At 45.4% G+C, this 19,228-nt stretch overlaps 1 protein-coding gene across 5 annotated transcripts in view; it reads right to left on the bottom strand.

Annotated features, from left to right (window-relative positions):
* Nucleotides 1–19,228, bottom strand: part of LOC121278461 (V-type proton ATPase subunit C 1-A-like) — a 107,021-nt gene that overhangs the window by 52,959 nt on the left and 34,834 nt on the right. For all 5 annotated transcript variants that reach the window (XM_041188914.1, XM_041188911.1, XM_041188915.1 and 2 more), the window contains exons 6-8: nt 18,771–18,862; nt 5,126–5,224; nt 4,956–5,024 (exon numbers count right to left, since the gene is read on the bottom strand). In XM_041188914.1, coding sequence (XP_041044848.1) covers nt 4,956–5,024; nt 5,126–5,224; nt 18,771–18,862 — 260 coding nt within the window. The remainder of the gene's footprint in view (nt 1–4,955; nt 5,025–5,125; nt 5,225–18,770; nt 18,863–19,228) is intronic.

Raw genomic sequence — 19,228 nt, 5'->3', positions numbered from 1 at the left:
ACAGCCTACCAGCCATAGCGCTGCGCCGGTCTTGTTGCGATGGTCACCAATCTGCTGGGGCTATAGGGTCGGACTGCCCCTGCTCTATGCTTTCATTATCCTGAAGAACACCACTGTGCTGTGGCACCCATGCAGGCCTCCGCTTTCAGAGACTAGCACTTCAACAGGGGTTGGCTGTGAGGCAAAGGGTCGGGCAGACAAATGTGAGGCGGGGGGCAACAGGGAGGGAAGGCTGTGGAATGGCAGTCGGGGGAAGTTCAAACACCCCTTTCTGGGGTGGCTTTCTAACCTCTTGTTGCCGCCAGAGCGAGCAGGAGTCTTCCTTGCAATGAAAGCCACTTAAAGCCAAAGGCTTCATTAGCACTGTTAAAGGGCTACTCAGAACTCAGTGGCTACACATCACAGTTGCTGCAGTTGCACAGTTACTCTCAAGAGTAACACATAAGAATGTAGAATTTGTGAATGCAGGCAATAGTGAAGGAGGCACAGCTCTATCATATATGGCATTCCATCATTGAAAGCCTGTCACATGTTCACCAAATATCACATTCCTAATTGGCCAAAGGGCATCCACTCATTGATCATGAGCCACTGATTGGTCATTAATATGCCACATAGAGATTGGAGCACAGATCAATGTTGGGTCACTCATCTCACTGAAACTTTAATATGCCATGCAGCGCTCAAGATGTTACATATCTGTGATGCCACCTTGGCCACCTCGATGTGTGGCCATGGAATGCAGAGCCAACCACAAATCCGGCAAGACCTGCTGGACCAAGGACTCCCTGGTGGTTGCCAGCTTCCCATGGTGACCTTGAGGCATTCGCATGTCAGAACACGGACAGACTCCTCCATTGTTCATTCTAGTCTGCTGAGTGACTGCCGAATCTCTGCCTGATGTTCCGCCGCCTGTTATTGCATCTCCAACATAAATTTGGTGGCTGCTTCCAGAGGCTCATCATCTGACTCAGGCTGAGCGGGTGGCTGGTCTCCAGCAGCCCTCCGAGTGCCGGAGACCTGGGCTGCCCCTGCCTCTGACTGCTGTGGGTCATGTCAGTGAGGTGTTCCCCAGAAAGTGAGGCCAAGCCTAATCTACATCTGTGCCCCACCGATGTGTGTGTCTCTGAGCTGGTGGAGGGTGCATGTGAGGGCTGTGATGGTTCTTCTGGAGATACATCCTCTGATGAGGTCTGGAGGGTTCACACTGGTGGTGCTGGACTGGCTTGGGGGCATTGATGTGCTTGTACCTAGAAAATAGAAAAGAGTGTTTCAGTTAGTGAGCATGAGCTAGATAAGACTGCATGCAATTCACTGTGAATGTCAGGGTTGAATGAGGTATGGAGCTGTGATCCGTACTAGGTTGGTTGGAGAGGCTGGTCTCCCCTTCCCTACAGGAGCGATCTCTGTCCTCCCCAGCCAGCTCAGCTGCAGCTTCCATGAATCCAATGAGGGTGAGGATATTGTACGTCCCTCTCCCCGTCTGTGATCTCTCGCGCCTGTTGTGTGCCAGTTTGGCCTGTATGAAGAAGAAAGAAAGGCATGTGATGAGAAGGGATGGAGCAGGGGTTGGGTGAAATGCATGTCCCCTGTTTGTGGTGAGCCCACCTCAAGAGGGCCAGAGGATGGAGTGTGAGCAACCTGACGAATGGGATGGTGGTGATGTGAAAGTCTCAGTGAGAGAATGCATGTTGATATGTGTCCCCTGCTAATGGTTGTGTGAGATCCCTGAAGAGAGAGCCATTTGAGTGCATGATGCAATGATGAGAGTTTGATATTGGAGGGTGTTGCAGGATGACTTAGCCTGGCGGAGCAGATGAGATAAGTTATCCTCTTCCAGCAGTGGGTAGCATTTCGCCTTGGGTGTCAGCTGTGCTGACCTGCTCCTCTACGGTGTCCCAGGCCCGAGAGGTGAGGCTACTGTGTTTCCTGCAGCCATCCGTGGGGTAGAGCATGTGTTGTTCCTGCACCCCTCTGACCCAGGCCTTGAGGGCCTAGTGGGTGCAGACTTGGTGCTGAGGCTCTCGGCCTTTCTCTTATGGGTTGCAGACATTCCTGGGCTGGAGAGATTGAGATTGTGTGTTGGACTGACGTTTAAATATGACGACCAGACCTTCGAACCCACCAGCTGACAGCGGGTGGACGGATCAGCTCCCGACCCGCCAGATGATTCTGAGCGAAACGCGCCGATGCATAATTGTTGAGGCTCCAAGCGCAGAATCAGGCGTGAGTTACCGCCATTACGAATGGCGGGCCAGGTACTGCCGAAAGCGCCCGCCACCGCACTTCGTTTCATCTTGGGAGAATTCTGCCCGCTGTCGCCATCTGGGGCAAGATTTCATTGATGCTGAAGAGACGTTAGGCATTTATAAAAATAGCTAGATTTGCACAGCGGTGTCACTCATATTTTTCATCACTGATAGACCTCGATTTTCCAAGGGTGGAAAAGGGTTAGGAAAATCACATCCAGCTCACCCACACCTGGGGGGATTCATCCCAGATTTGCACTAAGCGTGGTGGTGGGCCGCAATGGTGGCTGCTCACGCCGTATTGTCCCAATCCCGCCGCATTAACTATGCATTCCCGGGAAACATACTGTTTCCATGGCAAGTGGGCTCTCATTCGCACACCACACCATTACCTCACTTCATCACGCCAGGCACCATATTTAAAGTGCAGCCAAGCATATATATCTCAGTGCTTCCAGCCCAGGACTGCTGCACAGAAGACATGGCCCTGAAAGGCAGGACGACTGCAGCCCCCAGATTCAATGACGCTTCCCTCGAGTGCCTTTTGGACACAGTGGAGGCTCGTCGTGATATCCTCTACCCCCATGTGGATGCAGGATGGGCAGCAACATCACTAATCCAGCTTGGGAGGTGGTGGCAGTGGTGGTCAGTGCCAATACCCTGCAAAAGAGGACAGCCGCCTAGTGCCGCAAGAGGATGAGTGATCTCCTCCGTTGCACCAGGGTAAGTCACTCCTCTCATTACTCTCAACTCTCACACTCACAAACCCATCACACATCCACAGGGCCGTCATTCACTGCCAGCTCAAGGGACATCACCATTCACTCTCTCACACACACCTTCATTATTTTCAGCCCATCCAAAGGACCACTCACCACCGACACAATTATGTCTGGCCTTTCATCTGATATAGCAGGCATCCTGCTTACACTCTCTCCATCTCTATTCATGCAGGACAAGCAGGCACACAAGAGGGAGAGGTTGCAGACCAGTGGAGGAATGCCTGAAATCATGGTCCTCACAGACTTTGAAAACAGAGCCATTCAGCTGACTAGTGAGGATCTGGGCCATTCCTGTGCTGACGGTGAAGTCGGCGGTGCTCTACCAAGTGAGGGTCCAGCAATGCAACATCCAACAGACAACCATGCTGTGAATGATGTGTCCTGTTTCACAGGCACTAATTATCTCTCCTTGCTTTCGCAGGCATATCTGGGAAACAGCCAAGAGAATCCATGACCCAGGGCCTCCAATCAAGCCCTGAGAGAAGCTCAGAAGAGGAATCCACGAAACCATCCCTGAAGTCCCATCACAGTGCTCACCCACACCCTCCACCAGCACAGAGCCACACACCTCAGTGAGACCTAGCTTTAGAGTGGCCTCGGGATCACAATTTGGTGTGCACATCGCACTGTCTGATCTGTGGCAGGGATTTCCCAGGTGTCCAGCACTCAGAGGACTGCTGGAGGTCTGAAACCTTTTGCGTCCGAGTCAGATGACGTGGCTCTGGACTTGATCATGTCACAGTTGCTGAAGCTGCAAAGACAACCTCAGGAACATCAGGAAGGGATGTCTGCTGCACTCCTGAGATTGCAAGGCATGATGGAGGAGTCCGTCCACCATCAGGCTGAGGTGATAGCGCCGGCATGCCAACACCGAGATCAACACTGGTAGGATGGTGGGTGCCATGGAGACCTTGGACCAGGACTTAGCTCCTGCACTGCTGCGAGGGCTGAGCTCCATTGATGACGCCATAGTTGGCCTCCAATAGTGTGCTCACAAGAGGGGTGTGAGGCAGCCAATTTCACTCCAGCTACCCCTTCTTTTCAAGGAATCAGCCAAGGGCCCTCAGGCACCAAAAAGGAGGAGGATCAGCAGGTGTACCCTCCAGAGCAATCCATCCAGGTGACTCTGGGAGGGTTTGGCCCACTCCGAATCCCCTCTTCCTATAATCCCAGCGGCTCTAGCACCACAGGCTGAGGAGGGTGCCACTGCCGCACAGCAGGACCACGAAAGCAGGAGGAAGCCCTCCAGGTCTCGACCCTCCAGAGGACGCCCACCAAGGTCATCACAGACAACAGGGTGTAGCAGTCAGCAGGATGCCTCCACCTCCAATCTCCTGTCCCCCCCCCCCCAATCCTCTTCACCCACCTGATCGCCTGTCCTCCTCCCCAATCACCCAGCACCCCCCCAACTCCTCTCCACCCACTTCCCGATCTCCTCTCCGTTTCCCTACACCACTGTTCACCCCTGAGCCAACATCCTCCAGCCCTCCACGCTGGCCCTCCTTCCCTCCTGGACGCTCCCTGGCTACAGCCTGATGCAGGCCTTCCTGCCAGCCAGCCCTGCAGTCTCTCAATCTGAAGTCAAAACAATTAACTTGGTGTTAAATTCAGCAAAACCTCTGGGAAACCAAATTTCTGGGATTCCCAAGTACTAATCTTCCCTCCCTGAGTTCCCATAAATGTCCAGCAATAACCTCCTATAATAGCACGTCAAAGATTCAAACTGAATGTAGAATTGAACCTGCATCCAACTACTCCACTGACGTAAATTGATGCTTCTGCATCCACCACCTCTAAGCCTAAGTTCTAATAATAGTTTATAACATTTTGTTGTGAAAACATTAAATGGTAAGTAATTTGGTTAATGAGAGTCCTCACACTACAATACACGTAACATCTTTCAACGTAAGCAAATTATCCTTACTTGGTTGATCGAGGAACCACCATGTCAGAGAGGGACTCGTACGTCTTTTGCCAGTTGATGTAGTTGGACCTAATGCATATCAAGAGTAATACAGATAAGAGTTCATTATAAAAGCCCTTTGTAGGATAACCAAAGCCCAATTGCACTAACTTACCATGTAGGGAACTTACTTTGGGACAAAAGCCAGAAGAGTTGTGAGATATTCTGAATCTAACACAAAATCTTCCTTATTTACAATGTCTGCTAAGGTACGGGTCAAAAGGCTGCCCCTGGAAAAACACGAATGGGAGAAAATCAAATCACATTTAATGAGTACAAGTTGCAAAGACAGTGCTTTGGCATCTTAAACATTTTAGTATGTTCCTTTTTTGTGTCAGGTAACACGTATCAACTTCTTTAATGTAAGCGTGGATGCACCATTCACAAATATTGTGTTATTGGTGTATTGGATCACCTGGGTTTAACACAGAGAGGAAAATTGAGCAGGAGGATCCCATGCTGCTAAGTGAGCTTTCCAAATTTCCCATCTATTTAAATTAATGAATTTTCTCTGGGATTTCTCTGTGTGCATTATATCCAAACAATCTGATATGCCCAAACAAAATAACAGCAACATTGTGCTCTTTTAGGCTTTAATATTATATATCAAAAATAGATAAAAAATCAAATATTAACAAACCAACTATTTTAAATCTTTGAAATAATACCATTAATACAATCTCTAACACCAGTGATAGTGAATAATATATTGGCCCCGATTTTGCGATCAGCAACGAGGCAAAGGCATTGTTACTGACCTCAAAGAAGACTCCCACAAAGATCTAGCAATCTGTGGTGTGGCTTTGTATTTTCCTGACCGCTATTTAAATCTAAAGCTGAGTCAAGGGGATGTCTTGGCTGGCAGCAATAATGATGTTAGCAGGCAGTCAATCACATTCACATACAGCAAACCAGGAACTTAAAACCACTGAAAACCTTCGCTTTTTATTATGGTAGTATCCATTAGGTATGTGAAGAGAATAAGATTGGTGAAGACAAATGTAGGTCCATTACATTAGAAACAGGGGAATTTATAATGGGGAACAAAGAAATGGTTGACCAACTAAATATATACTTTGGTTCTGTCTTATAAATCCCCAGGGCCTCATAATCTATATCCCAGAGTACTTAAGGAAATGACCCTAGAAATAGTGGATGCATTGGTAGTCATCTTCTGAGATTCTGGAACAGTTCCTACGGATTGGAGGGTAGCTAATATAACCCCACTATTTAAAAAGGGAGGTAGAGAGAAAACATGGAATTATAGACCAGTCAGTCCAATGTCAGTAGTGGGGAAAATTCTAGGGTCCATTATAAAAGATTTAATAGCTGAGCATGTGGAGAACAGTGGCAGAATCAGAAAGAGTCAGCATGGATTTATGAAAGGGAAATCATGCTTGACAAATCTACTGGCATTTTTCGAGGATGTAACTAGTAGAGTTGATGAGGGGGAGCCAGTCAATGTGGTTTATTTGGACTTTCAGAAGGCTTTCGACAAAGTCCCACATAAGAGATTGACGTGTAAAATTAAAGCGCATGGGATTGGGGGTAGTGTATTGAGATGGATAGAAAACTGGTTGGCAGACAGGAAACAAAGAGTAGGAATAAACGGGTCTTTTTCCAAATAGCAGGCAGTGACTAGTGGGGTACTGCAGGGATCAGTGCTGGAACCCCAGTTATTCACAATATATATTAATGATTTAGATGAGGGAACTAAAGGTAATGTCTCCAAATTTGCAGATGACACAAAGCTGGGTGGGAGGGTGAGCTGTGAGGAGGATGCAGAGATGCTTCAGTGTGATTTGGACAAGCTGAGTGAGTGGGCAAATGCATGGCAAATGCAGTATAATGTGAATAAATGTGAGGTTATCCACTTTGGTAGCAAAAACAAGAAGGAAGATTATTATCTGAGTGGCTATAAATTGAGAGAGGGGAATGTACAACGAGACCTGGGTGTCCTCGGACACCAGTCGCTGAAGGTAAGCATGCAGGTGCAGCAGGTGAAAAAGAAGGCAAATGGTATGTTGGCCTTCATAGCCAGAGGATTCGAGTACAGGAATAGGGATGTCTTGCTGCAATTGTACAGGGCCTTGGTGAGACCACACCTGGAATATTGTGTGCAGTTTTGGTCTCCTTATCTGAGGATGGATGTTCTTGCTATATAAGGGGTGCAGCAAAGGTTTACCAGACTGATTCCTGGGGTGGTGGGACTGACATATGAGGAGTGATTGAGTCAGTTAGCCTTATTTCGCTGGAGTTCAGAAGAATGAGGGGGGATTTCATAGAAACCAATAAAATTCTAACAGGACTAGACAGGGTAGATGCAGGAGGGATGTTCCCGATGTTGAGGTGTCCAGAACCAGGGGTCACAGCCTGAGGATATAGGGTAGACCACTTAGGACTGAGATGAGGAGAAATTTCGTCACCCAGAGAGTGGTGAGCACAGAAAGTAGTTGAGGCCAAAACATTGTATGTTTTCAAGAAGGAGTTATATATAGCTCTTGGGGCAAAAAGGGATCAAAAGATATGGAGAGAAAGTAGGAGCAGGCTGTTGAGTTGGATGATCAGCCATGATCATAATGAATGGTGGAACAGGCTCGAAGGGCCAAATGGTCTACTCCTGCTCCTAGTTTTTATGTTTCTATAGCAAAATAAATGATTATGTTTAGATTAAGATGGAAGCTTAAAATGAAGATAAACACTTTTTTTAAAGAAGAATGAGTAAAAATGTGGATTTTTTTTTTATTATGGAGAAATTTGACATTCCTCAAGTATAAAATTAGCTTTTCATGGCCTGTGTGGGTATTTAGTTGTAATTATGAAATTAGCAAACCATTAAAAACCCACTTACATCTCATTCAACAAAGTAACATTTCCAAGGCTTTTGCAGCGAGACTGACAGTTGAGGTTTTCATCAAATCATGATTGCATTGGAGATTGCAGTCTGTGGGAACCTCTATAGTGCACCCTATGAAGGAGCATAGAAGGAGCATATAGGAAGCAACTTCTGGATTTCCATTTTCTTCTGTGCATGTGCAGACCCCCTGGCCGGAATTTTATGGCCCGGTCATGGCGGGGACAGGGCTGTAAAATGGGGCGAGACATTCTAAACTTTATTGGCTTCAGCGGGAACATAAAATCCCACTGCCGTACAATTTCACCCCCTCAGTTGCTGTCAATTTCAGTGGAGTGATGATAACAATCACTGACAGTTTCACCATCATTACCATAGCAAAATCTCAGACATTAGAAAAATAATTTCCTAATGGGCAACTGTATTTGCTTTCTGTCATTAAAAGTTGTCAGAATTTTAACATAATTCTCAATTAACCAGCTGTATAAATTCAATGACAATGAATCATAAAACTAATTATGTAGTTATGATTTAAACAAATATATATTTGGTTTTTATAAATAACTCATTTTTTATTTCTATTTCCTTCTCACCAGTTACTAATATTGAAGTACAAGGTCTTGCAAGTTGGCTACTCTTACATTTAATTTTATTCTAGTGAATTTTAATATATTGCAAAATTGCACACTTTCAAAAGTAAAAGAAGATCACATTCATTTTAGTTAAATATAGGCATAGTTCAATTCAGTTTGGCTTAGACAGTAATTGGATTTGTTATTAAGTTAATTCAATTCAAATAGATTATAATTTCCCTCTGACTCTCAGGACAATGTTTAACTGTGGGATAGCTTGTTTTGAGGAGTTAAAGTTATTAACCAGTTAATCTAAATTAAGTAAAGTTAGAGACTCCATTTGATCTCTATTGGGTTAGAGGAACTCTGGATTCCTTCCAAAAAAAGTGGTTAGCTTCACATAGGCACTTACAACATGGAGAAAAATTTGCCCTTTCCAGCTTTTAATAGTTTCTGATTGAAATTTCAGGAAAAGCAATAAAACTATCCTCCTTCAGATTAGTTTTTGAGCTATTTGTCACAAAATTGAGAGTGACACATGTATAAGGTACCTTGTTAAACTCCAAATATATATGTAATTTACAAATGATTTTGATAGCTAATTAAATAAATAGAACTCGTATTGGTATTATTTTGAGAATGGTAATGAAAATGTATTTCTATAACGATCACAATGATGTATTATTAAAATGTAAATAAAGGCTTGTAAAAACCCAAGGGAAAATCTTCTGCAGCTTTATTGCTCTCATTGGAGCCACCTTTACCAATGCAGACTTCACTTCCAAATAATATGTTTTTCTTTTGTGTTAAGATGCTTTTAAAAATCTGTTATTCATCTTTGTAAAGCAATAATATTTGTCAAGCAATATTATTTATCATGTACTAATAACAGTCATGTTTCCCCTGGCTGGGGGTTCTAGACCATGGAACATGGTATCAAAATAAGGGTAGGCCATTTAGGAATGAGATGAGGAGGAATTTCTTCACTCAGAGGGTGGTGAATCTTTGGAATTCACTACCCTAGATGGCTGTGGCGGTTCAGTCATTGAGTATGTTCAAGACAGAGGTCAATAGATTTCTGGTCATTAAAAACATCATGAGATATGGGGATAATGTTGGAAAATGGCACTGAGGGAGAAGATCAGCCATGACCTAGTTTTTTTATACTCATTCATGGGGTGCGGAAGTCACTGGCTAGGACAGCAATTATTGCCCATCCCTAGTTACCCTTGTTCAGAGGGCATTTAAGAGTCAACCACATTGCTGTGGGTCTGGAGTCACACGTAGGCCAGACCAGGTAAGGACGGCAGATTTCCTTCCCTAAAGGACATTAGTGAGCCAGATGGGTTTTTACAACACTCGACAATGGTTTCATCACTGTCGTCAGCCTTTTAATTCCAGATTTTTATTGAATTCAAATTCACCATCTGCCGTAGTGGAATTCAAGCCCAAGTCCCAGAACATTACCCGGGTTAAATAGTTTGATCAGGTTTGAGGGGCCAAATGGCCTACTCCTGCTCCTATTGCTTATGTTCCCTATGTTGTAATCATCATTATTCATAAACTGATACTTCTCCCTATTAGATGTCAACAATATAAATGTTTAAGTGCGATACACTTATTTTTAAGTTATTTGTTTTCTCAATCATCTTCCTTCAAGCCTCATTGCATACAATGCTGTTATCACAATTCTGTTGCTATAACAAACTTTATCTCTGTGTACAATTATAAGGCTTTTTCCAGGGAATGGTAGCATAGTTGGAGAATTACTGGACTACTAATGTAGAGGCTGAGATGAGTGCCCTAGAGACATGAGCTCAAATACCACCATGGTAGCTAGGGGAATTTAAATTCAATAAATTAATAATGCTGGAATAAAATGCTAGTCTTATCAGTGATGATCATGAACTACCAGATTATCATACAAAGCTACCTGGTTCACTAATGTCCTTCATAGAAGGAAATCTGCTGTCCTACATGCGAATCCAGACATATAGCAATGTCGTTGATATCCAGTCATGAATAGCGGTGGACAATTAAACAGCTGACAAGAGGGGGAGGCTCCACAAATTTACCCATCCTCAAAGATGGGGAAGCCCAGCAGATCAGTGCAAAAGACGAGGCTGAAGCATTTGCAATCATCTTCAGCCAGAAGCGCTGAATGGATGATCCATCTCGGCCTCATCCTGAGGTCCCTAGCATCAGAGATGCCTGTCTTCAGCCAATTTGATTCATTCCATGTGATATCAAGAAACAGTGGAAGGCACTGGATGCAGCAAAGGCTATGGGCCCTGACAACATCCTGGCAGTAGTCCTGAAGACTTGTGCTCCAGAATTCACTGCACACTTAGTCAAGCTCTTCCACTACATATACAATACAGGCATCTACATGAAAAGGTGAAAATTGCCCAGGTGTGTCCTGTCCACAAAAAGCAAGACAAATCTACTTTTGTCAATAATGCCCTATCGGTCTATTCTCAATCATCAGCAAAGTGATGGAAGTTGTCGCAACAATGCTATCAAGCAGCAGTCAGAAACAACGTGCTCACCAATGTTCAGTTTGGGTTCTGCCAAAACCTCGCAGCTCCAGGACTCATTATAGCCTTAGTCCAAACATGGACAAAAGAGCTAATTCTAGAGGTGAGCTGAGAGTGATGTTCCTTGACATCAAAACAGCATTTGACCAAGTGTGGCATCAAGGAGTCTTAGCAAAATTGAAGTCAATGGGAATTGGGGGAAAAACTCTCCACTGGTTGGAGTCATACCTAGCACAAAGGACAATGGTTACAGTTGTTGGAGACCAGTCACCTCAGCCCCAGGATATCACTGCAGGAGATCCTCATTGTATTGTCTTAGGCCCAACCATTTATAGTTGGTTTCATCAACTTATGAAGAACTTAAGATTCCTTCCATCATAAGGTCAGAATTGGGGATGTTCAGTACCATTCACGACTCCTGAGGTACTGAAGCAGTCTATTGCTGAATGCAACAACTGGACAACATTCAGGTTTGGACTGATAAATGACATGTAACATTCGTGCCACACAAGTGCCAGGCAATGACCATCTCCAACAAGAAAGAGTCTAACCATCTTTCCTTGATATTTAATGGCATTACGATTGCTGAAACTCCCATCATCAACATCCTGGGGGCGGGGAGGGGGGTTACCATTGATCAGAAACTTAATTTGACCAGCAACAGGAATAACTCTGGCTGCCAGAGCAGATCAGAGGCTGGGATTCTGTGGCAATAACTCACCTCATGACTCCCCAAAACCTGTCCGCCGATCTACAGGGCACGGTTCAGGAGTGAAATGAAATACTCTCCATTTGTCTGGATGACTACAACTCCAACAACACTCAAGAAGCTTAATACCATCCAAGCCAAAGCACCTCACTTGATTGACACCTCATCCAACACCTCAAACATTCATTCCCTCCACCACTGGTGCACAGTGGCAGCAGTGTAGATCATCTACAAAATGAAATGCAGCAATTCAGCAAGGCTCCTTCTTCTGCACCTTCTAAATGTGTGACCTCTACCACCTAGAAATACAAGGCCAGTAAACGCATGGGAACATCACCACCTTCAAATTCCCCTCCAAGTCACACACCATCCTGACTTGGAACCATATCTCAGGGCAGAATCATCCCAGATTTACACTAAGTGCGGTGGAGGGCAGGGAAAATGACATTTTACCCTCCAGCTGCATTGGCAGCTTCTCACGCTGTATCGTCTCAAACCAACCGCATTAATTATGCATTCCCAGGAATCACGCCGTTTCCATGGCGGGTGGACTTTCATTCACCCACCACACCATCACTTTGCCACTACATCACACCAAGCAGCATATTTAAAGTGCAACCGCGTGCACACCTCTCAGTGCTTCCAGCCCAAGACTGTTCCACGGGATACATGGCCCCAAAAGGGAAAAACACTGCAGCCTCCATGTTCAATGATGCATCCCTCGAGTGCCTATTGGACACAGTGGAGGCCCACTGCAATGTCCTCTACCCCCATCTGGATGCAGGATGGGCAGCAACATCACCAATCTGGCTTGGGAGGTGGTGGTAGCACTAGTTAGCACTAATGCCCTGCAAAAGAGGAAAACCATCCAGTGCCACAAGAGGATGAATGATCTCCTCCGTTCCACCAGGGTAAGTCACTCTTCTCATCACTCTCAACTCACACACTCTCAAACCCATCACACATCCACAGGGCCCTCACTCACTGCCAGTTCAAGGGACATCACCATTCACTCTCTCACATACCTTCATTGTCCTCATCCTGTCCATGGGACCACTCATCACCCGCACATGGCAGGCATACTTATCATCTGACCTGGCAGGCGTCCTGCTTATACTCTCTCCATTTTTATACATGCAGGACAAGCTGGCACACAACAAAAGGGAGAGGTCACAGGCTGGCAGAGGAATGCCTGAAATCAAGGTCCTCACAGACTTTGAAAACAGAGCCATCCAGCCGACCAGTGAGGATCTGGACCCGTCCTGTGCTGACGGTGAGGTCGACGGTGCTCAGCCAAGTGGGGATCCAGCAGTGCAACATCCATCACCAACCATGCTGAGTGATGTGTCCTGTTTCACAGGCTACTGCCATGCATTAATTATCTCTCCTTCTTTGGCAGGCACATCTGGGGAGCAGCCAAGAGAGTCCACGACCCAGGGGGCCTCCAATCAAGCCCCAAGGGAAGCTCAGAAGAGGAATCCACCGAAACCCTCCCTGAAGACCAGTCACCGCGCTCACCCACACCCTCCATCAGTGCAGAGACACACACCTCGGTGGGACCTAGCTTTAGAGTTGCCTCGGGATCACAATCTTGTGAGCACATGGTACTTTCTGATCCACAGAAGGGATCAGGGACTTCCCAGGTCCCTGGCACTTGGAGGACCGTGGGAGCCCAGATATTTGTTGAGTCCAAGTCAGATGATGAGCCTCTGGACTCGGTCATGTCACAGTTGTGGCAGCTGCAAAGATAAACTCAGGAACATCAGGAAGGGATGTCCGCTGCATTCCTCAGATTGTAAGGCACGATGGAGGAGTCCGTCTGCATTCAGTCTGAGGTGATAGCACCAGCATGCCAATGCACTGAGGTCAACACAGGTAGGATGGCAGTCTCCATGGAGACTTTGATCCAGGATGTCACTCCTCCACTGCTGTGCAGACTGAACTGCATCACCAATGCCATTGTTGGCCTCCAACACTGTGTACGTGAGAGGGGTGCAGGGCAGCTTGATCTCACTCCAGCTACCCCTGCTGTCAAGGAGTCAGCCCTAAGGCACCCATAGGGAGGAGGATCTGCAGGTCTACCCCCCAGGGTCATCCATCCAGCTGCCTCAGGGAGTGTCCAGCGCATCCGAATCCCCTCTATCTGCAACTTCAGCAGCTCCAGCTGCAAAGGCTGAGGAGAGTGCCACTGTCACACAGCAGGACCCCAAAAGCAGCCCGGGGCCCTCCAGGTCTCAGCCCTCCAGAGGACGCCTGCCAAGGTCATCTCGGACAGGGTGCCGCAGTCAGCAGGCTGCATCCACCTCTATGCGTATGTCTGGGGAGGACCAAGACGTAACGGCAGGTTTAGAAGGTTAAGAAAATGTTGTTGCACAGGCTAGGCACTTGTCCATAATGTTCACTATTGTAAGTAAACTCCCAGGAATGTCTCCCTGCCTATGGCTCCTTGTTCTGATGAGCAGTGTTCGTGTCACTCAGACATGAAACCTTTCTGCACAAGATAAAGGCAGGTATCTCAGTCCAGGGCCTTCTCCATTTGCTTTGTGCAGCCTTCAGACCAAAATGAGGGTCTGGTCTCACCCTCCCTGGACATTTAGTGATGCCTGCACCTCAATGGTGCTGGTCATTGCTGCCAGAATGTCATGGGCAGGCATCACAGTGTTCCATCATTCTCTCTGTGTGCTCTCAGCATCTTTCAGGTGAGGTTGGCCCTCATCTCTTCAGCACCTGTGACCAGTGATGTTGTGTTCCTGAAAGGGTCAGGTGCTGAAGGCGGACAAAGGATCAGATGCTTTTAAAGTTTCAAGGCTGCGTCTCTATGATATAACCCTGATCACAGACCACAAGCGAGCTGCCCTTGGCCAGACAGGAGACAGACATTCTCAGAGGTTATGTGAAAATCCATGGAGTGTCCTCAATGCATGTCGCCATCATCCTCCTGCAATCGAGCCACTATTAGGGCCTCCACTGCGTCTCAATGACAGGAGCATTATCACAGAGGGTATTCGCATTGCCATAAGCCAGACTGGAGTCAAACGTTCATAGGTGCAATGTGAGGATCTATGGTTTCTCTTCACTGAATGTCATCATCATCCTCCACAAATCTAGCAGCTATTAGGACCTCCCAAATGCCTGCCTCGTCTGGCCAGTGCAAGGGCCCCATCGCCGTCATAGTTGCCTTCGAGGAGCTCCTCACCCTCATCACCGTTGACGTCGTTGTCATCAGAGGGCGAATGCCTGAGGGCATTCCTTCCTTAACAGCAATACACAACATGATCTGCGGCAATTGGAAGCGACAACAATGCGCAACACCCTCTGCGGACTGTATTGCAGGGCTCCACCAGACTGGTCCAGGCACCGGAACCTCATCTTCAGCATCCTGACGGTTTGTTCCACCAAGGTGCAAGTTGCGGCATGAGCCTCATTATACCTTCGCTCTGCTGCAGTCTGAGGCAGTCGCACGTGTCATAAGCCACGTCCTCTGTGGGTAGCCCTTGTCTCCTAGGAGCCAACCCTGCAGCCTTAGGGACCCTGGAAGACGTCAGGGGTCTGTGACCAACTGAGAATGTAGGAGTCATGAACACTCTCTGGAAACTGTGCGCTGACCTGCAGGATGTGTTTGTGGTGGTCGCACACCAGCTGCACATTCAGCGAATGGAAGCCCTTGTGGTTGACATAGTTGATCCTTGTTGTGATGGAGATCTAAGTGCCACATGAGTGCAGTCGATCGCACCCAGCAACTGTGGGAAAACCGAGATCTGGGTTCTTGCATCTTGGCTTTCTTGGTCCCGAGCAAAATGCACATAGTTGTGTGCCCTCGCAAAGGTGGCATCCGTGACCTTATGGATGCATTCATGGGTGGAGGCTTGTGATATCCCACAGTGGTGACCTGTGGAGCCCTGAAAGGAGCCACTGGTGTAAAAATTGAGTGCTGCAGTCACTTCCACGGCCATTGGCAGCGGATGCCCTCCATGTCCATGTGGTGCCAAATCCTGCAGCAGCTGACAGATGTGACCAATCAGTTCCCTAGAAATGTGCAGTCTTTGGCGACACTGGTTGTTGGTCATCTGCAGGAATGAAAGGTGGGGTCTATAGACCCTGGGTCTAGCTGGGCGCCGACCAACAACGGCTCACTGTGGCTCTTCAGTGCCATGTGCAAGACCCCCAGCTGCCCCTTCTTCCTGAGGGTGCTGCTCCTCCATCTGCACAGCCAGGCGCCTCCTTCGCTCTCTTCTCTGTCGTCTCCGCTTTCTGTACGCCACGAGGCATACAGCTCGTTCACCAGTCCCCATGCTCCTGACTGCAATGGAACTGAGTATCAGGCATCACGTATAAGGGGTGGCTAATTCAATATCACCTGGTTTGTACCATAGCCAGAGATGAATTTCTACCCCAAAACATTTAAACTATAAAGATAAACCTCCTCCAAACCCATGCTTAAAAATACAACTAATATTCTGCATTAATTATAATAAACCCATTCTATAGCAACAAATTAATATTTTGTCCCATTAAGTCTTTTTTGGTACACAATTGATATCTCAATCTTGGTAACTATTAATATTTGTCAATACTGAATGCAACTATGGATCGTTATGGTAGTCTTTACAAACAGATACCTAATAAAAATTCCCATCCAAACAAGACATTTACTAGTGTACAATTAGTCATTTGGTAGTACAGAACTTGCATTGTCAAAGCTTTTCTTCTTATACTCATCAGGACAATTCGCAAGAATACCAAATGTAAAGGGAGCAACAATTTATACTTCATGAGAAGAAGATGCTGATTGGTTGTCAAGTGGACTCTGATTGGTAGAGGTGTTGCCATGGCAAATGCACCAGTTAACTTATTCTTTGATTGAACAAAACTAAGCTTTGTTTAAATTCAAACCAGGCAGGTTGGCTCTGATTGGTCAAGGCATTGCCCTGGAGAATGAACCAGAGAATGGCTGTCACCTATTTTGTTTAGATGAAACAGGGGCAATGTGTGTGTACATGTTCTTTCTATCTGCAAAGAAGAGAGCCCTGTCCATTAATATATGTAGCTTCTAGCATGCATATGTGGGCCGCACTGTGAACCCGACTGATAATCTTAAATTGGTTGTCAGCATAATTCTTAGCGCTCAGGATTGTTTAGCAAATGTTGTTCAATCGTGGAAGCACATTTAACGTTGGACACTATGTTTTGAGTTTTGCAAGCATGGGCTGGTTGGGTACAGTTGGTACTTTGCCTGTTGCAAACAACCGGAAGGGTATGCTGTTTGATATGGTCCACCAGTCCTTGGGACCTATGGCCTACATACCTAGCATCACAATGACACTGAAATTCATATACCACATTACTCATTTGTGTGATAGGCAGAACGTCTTTTTGGCTTGACGGCAGCATCTTGTTAGTGGCGAACACCACTCATGTTGTTACTGCATGGTACCAGCGTGAAATGGCTAGCTTCACCTGTTGCTCAAGTTTTTGAGATACCTTACCCTTCCAGGGTATTTTGAGGTAGACTGGACACTTTTCAGGGCCGAAAGTGGTAGCCTTAGGCCCATTCATGAGTTTACACAATATACTGTGAGCGATGATCTGATCAAAGTAACCATTAGCACATAGGATGGCTTTGATGCACCCTATTTCAGCATCAAGCTTGCACAGTGACCAAATGGCTCAGGCCCTATTTACAAGGTTGCCGAAAAGGCCAATCTTATCGAGCTTGGAACTGTAGGAATCCCAACATGTGTACTGACCAGTGAAGGTAGGCTTGTAGTAGACCATAGTAGAAAACCCCTTGTAGATTTCTCAACTAGTACATCAAGGAAAGGGAGCTCATTTGACTGCTCCATTTCAAAGGTGAAGTTGAGTACAAGATGGAGCCTAATAAGGTGTGTAAGGAAATTCTTACATGCAACAGCATGTATCATGTATCATCTACATATTGGAAATATGTAAGGGGTAGGAGATTGGGTGTCATTCCATCAAAGATGAATTTCTCATGGAACCCAAGAAAGATGTTTGCGGGAGCTGGGCCTAGTTTTTAATGACACCATGTATCCCCAAATAGATGGTGTTGTCATGGGATCCCCTGTAAGCCCAGGGCAATACTTTGACCAATCAGAATCAACCTGCCTGGTTTGAATTTCAACAAAGCTTGGCAGTTAGCTGTCAGTCATCAGTTAACTAGTGCATTCTCCATGGCAATGCCTCTACCAATCAGAGTCCACTTGCCAACCAATTAGCACTCTTTTCCCATGAGGTATAAATTGTTGTTCCCTTTACATTTGGTGTATTCCTGTCAATTGTCCTGATGAATGCAAGATGAAAAGCTTCAACAATATTAGTCTTTTTGCAGGAATACTAGGTGTACAATTACTGCGTTTAGTTCCATTTTGGAAAATTGACTTTTTTTAAAATACGATATGTTAAGTAATGCAGAATATTCAAATTTAATCATTGGACAGAGTACTATTAAAATATCTGTCACACTTTAAAGCCCACAAGTGGGAGAAAAATCTAGACCAAGTAAGACAATTAAGACATCGAATAAATTATTAAAGACGAATCGCCAAACAATTTTTTAAAAAATACATCTAATATTCTATATAATCTAATTATGAAAAATCTATTCCACAGCAATGACTAATATTTTGTCTCCATTAATTTTTTTTGGTTCATTATTGAAGTCCTAACCTTAGGAGCGCTTTTAGGGCACTCCTGATTGAAATGGTCCTCCATAGCTTTACATGAAAACACTATCCTATATATTTGCTTTCAGTTTTCGTGGTGGAGAGTAGTGGTGTGGTGAAATTTGCAGTATTGTATATTATATTATAGACCCTGCCTGATTTCCTTTCTAGTTTTAGGTCACCACCCAAGTTGAAAGCTGATTCCATAATTTCTATACATCAGCCGCAAGAAATAGGAAAGAAACTTGCCAGCACTGATTATATCTGCACCATACAGACATGTAGCACACTAATTATTTGCAAATTTCATGAGTTTGCAATAGTGAGACATGTATTTGTAGGTGGTGTATTTTCCAAACATGAGAGTTTGTAGTTTTCTACCATAAATAGATTTGTTGAGTAAAGATGCAAGTTTACATACACAGCTTTTCTTTCCAGATTTTGTAGGTTTCCCTTGGTGTTGTTATAGGTCATTGCACGAGATTTTAAATCAGTGTCAATCTGTGAGATTTGCTGAAAATAAGAAACATAGTGAACAGTTATTTTGTTCTTAATGATGCCATTATTATCAAATATTTCATCATGGATCTTTTCTAAAGTAATACTTAAGTACTTAGAAAAATCAAATGAAAAGTAGCCATTTTTGGCATGCAAACAGGAATGCTTTTGCGGGGGAAAGGACTGTATAGATCTGTCAAAATGTATAAGAAACTGTCACCACACCTGATGCTCTCAGCTGGGGTAGGTTGGTAACCTTTTTCTAGTTATACCAAGTACATTCTGTGAGTCGTTATATATGTTACCTATGAAATGCAACTAAAGTAGGCAAGACATGGCTGAAATCCAGTGACTGTGGCAGACACGTGAAGAGGGAATGAA

The sequence above is a fragment of the Carcharodon carcharias genome, chromosome 5, assembly GCF_017639515.1.
Source record: "Carcharodon carcharias isolate sCarCar2 chromosome 5, sCarCar2.pri, whole genome shotgun sequence".
In the NCBI taxonomy this organism is placed as follows: domain Eukaryota; kingdom Metazoa; phylum Chordata; class Chondrichthyes; order Lamniformes; family Lamnidae; genus Carcharodon; species Carcharodon carcharias.
This window is presented reverse-complemented; position numbering and strand designations above follow the sequence as displayed.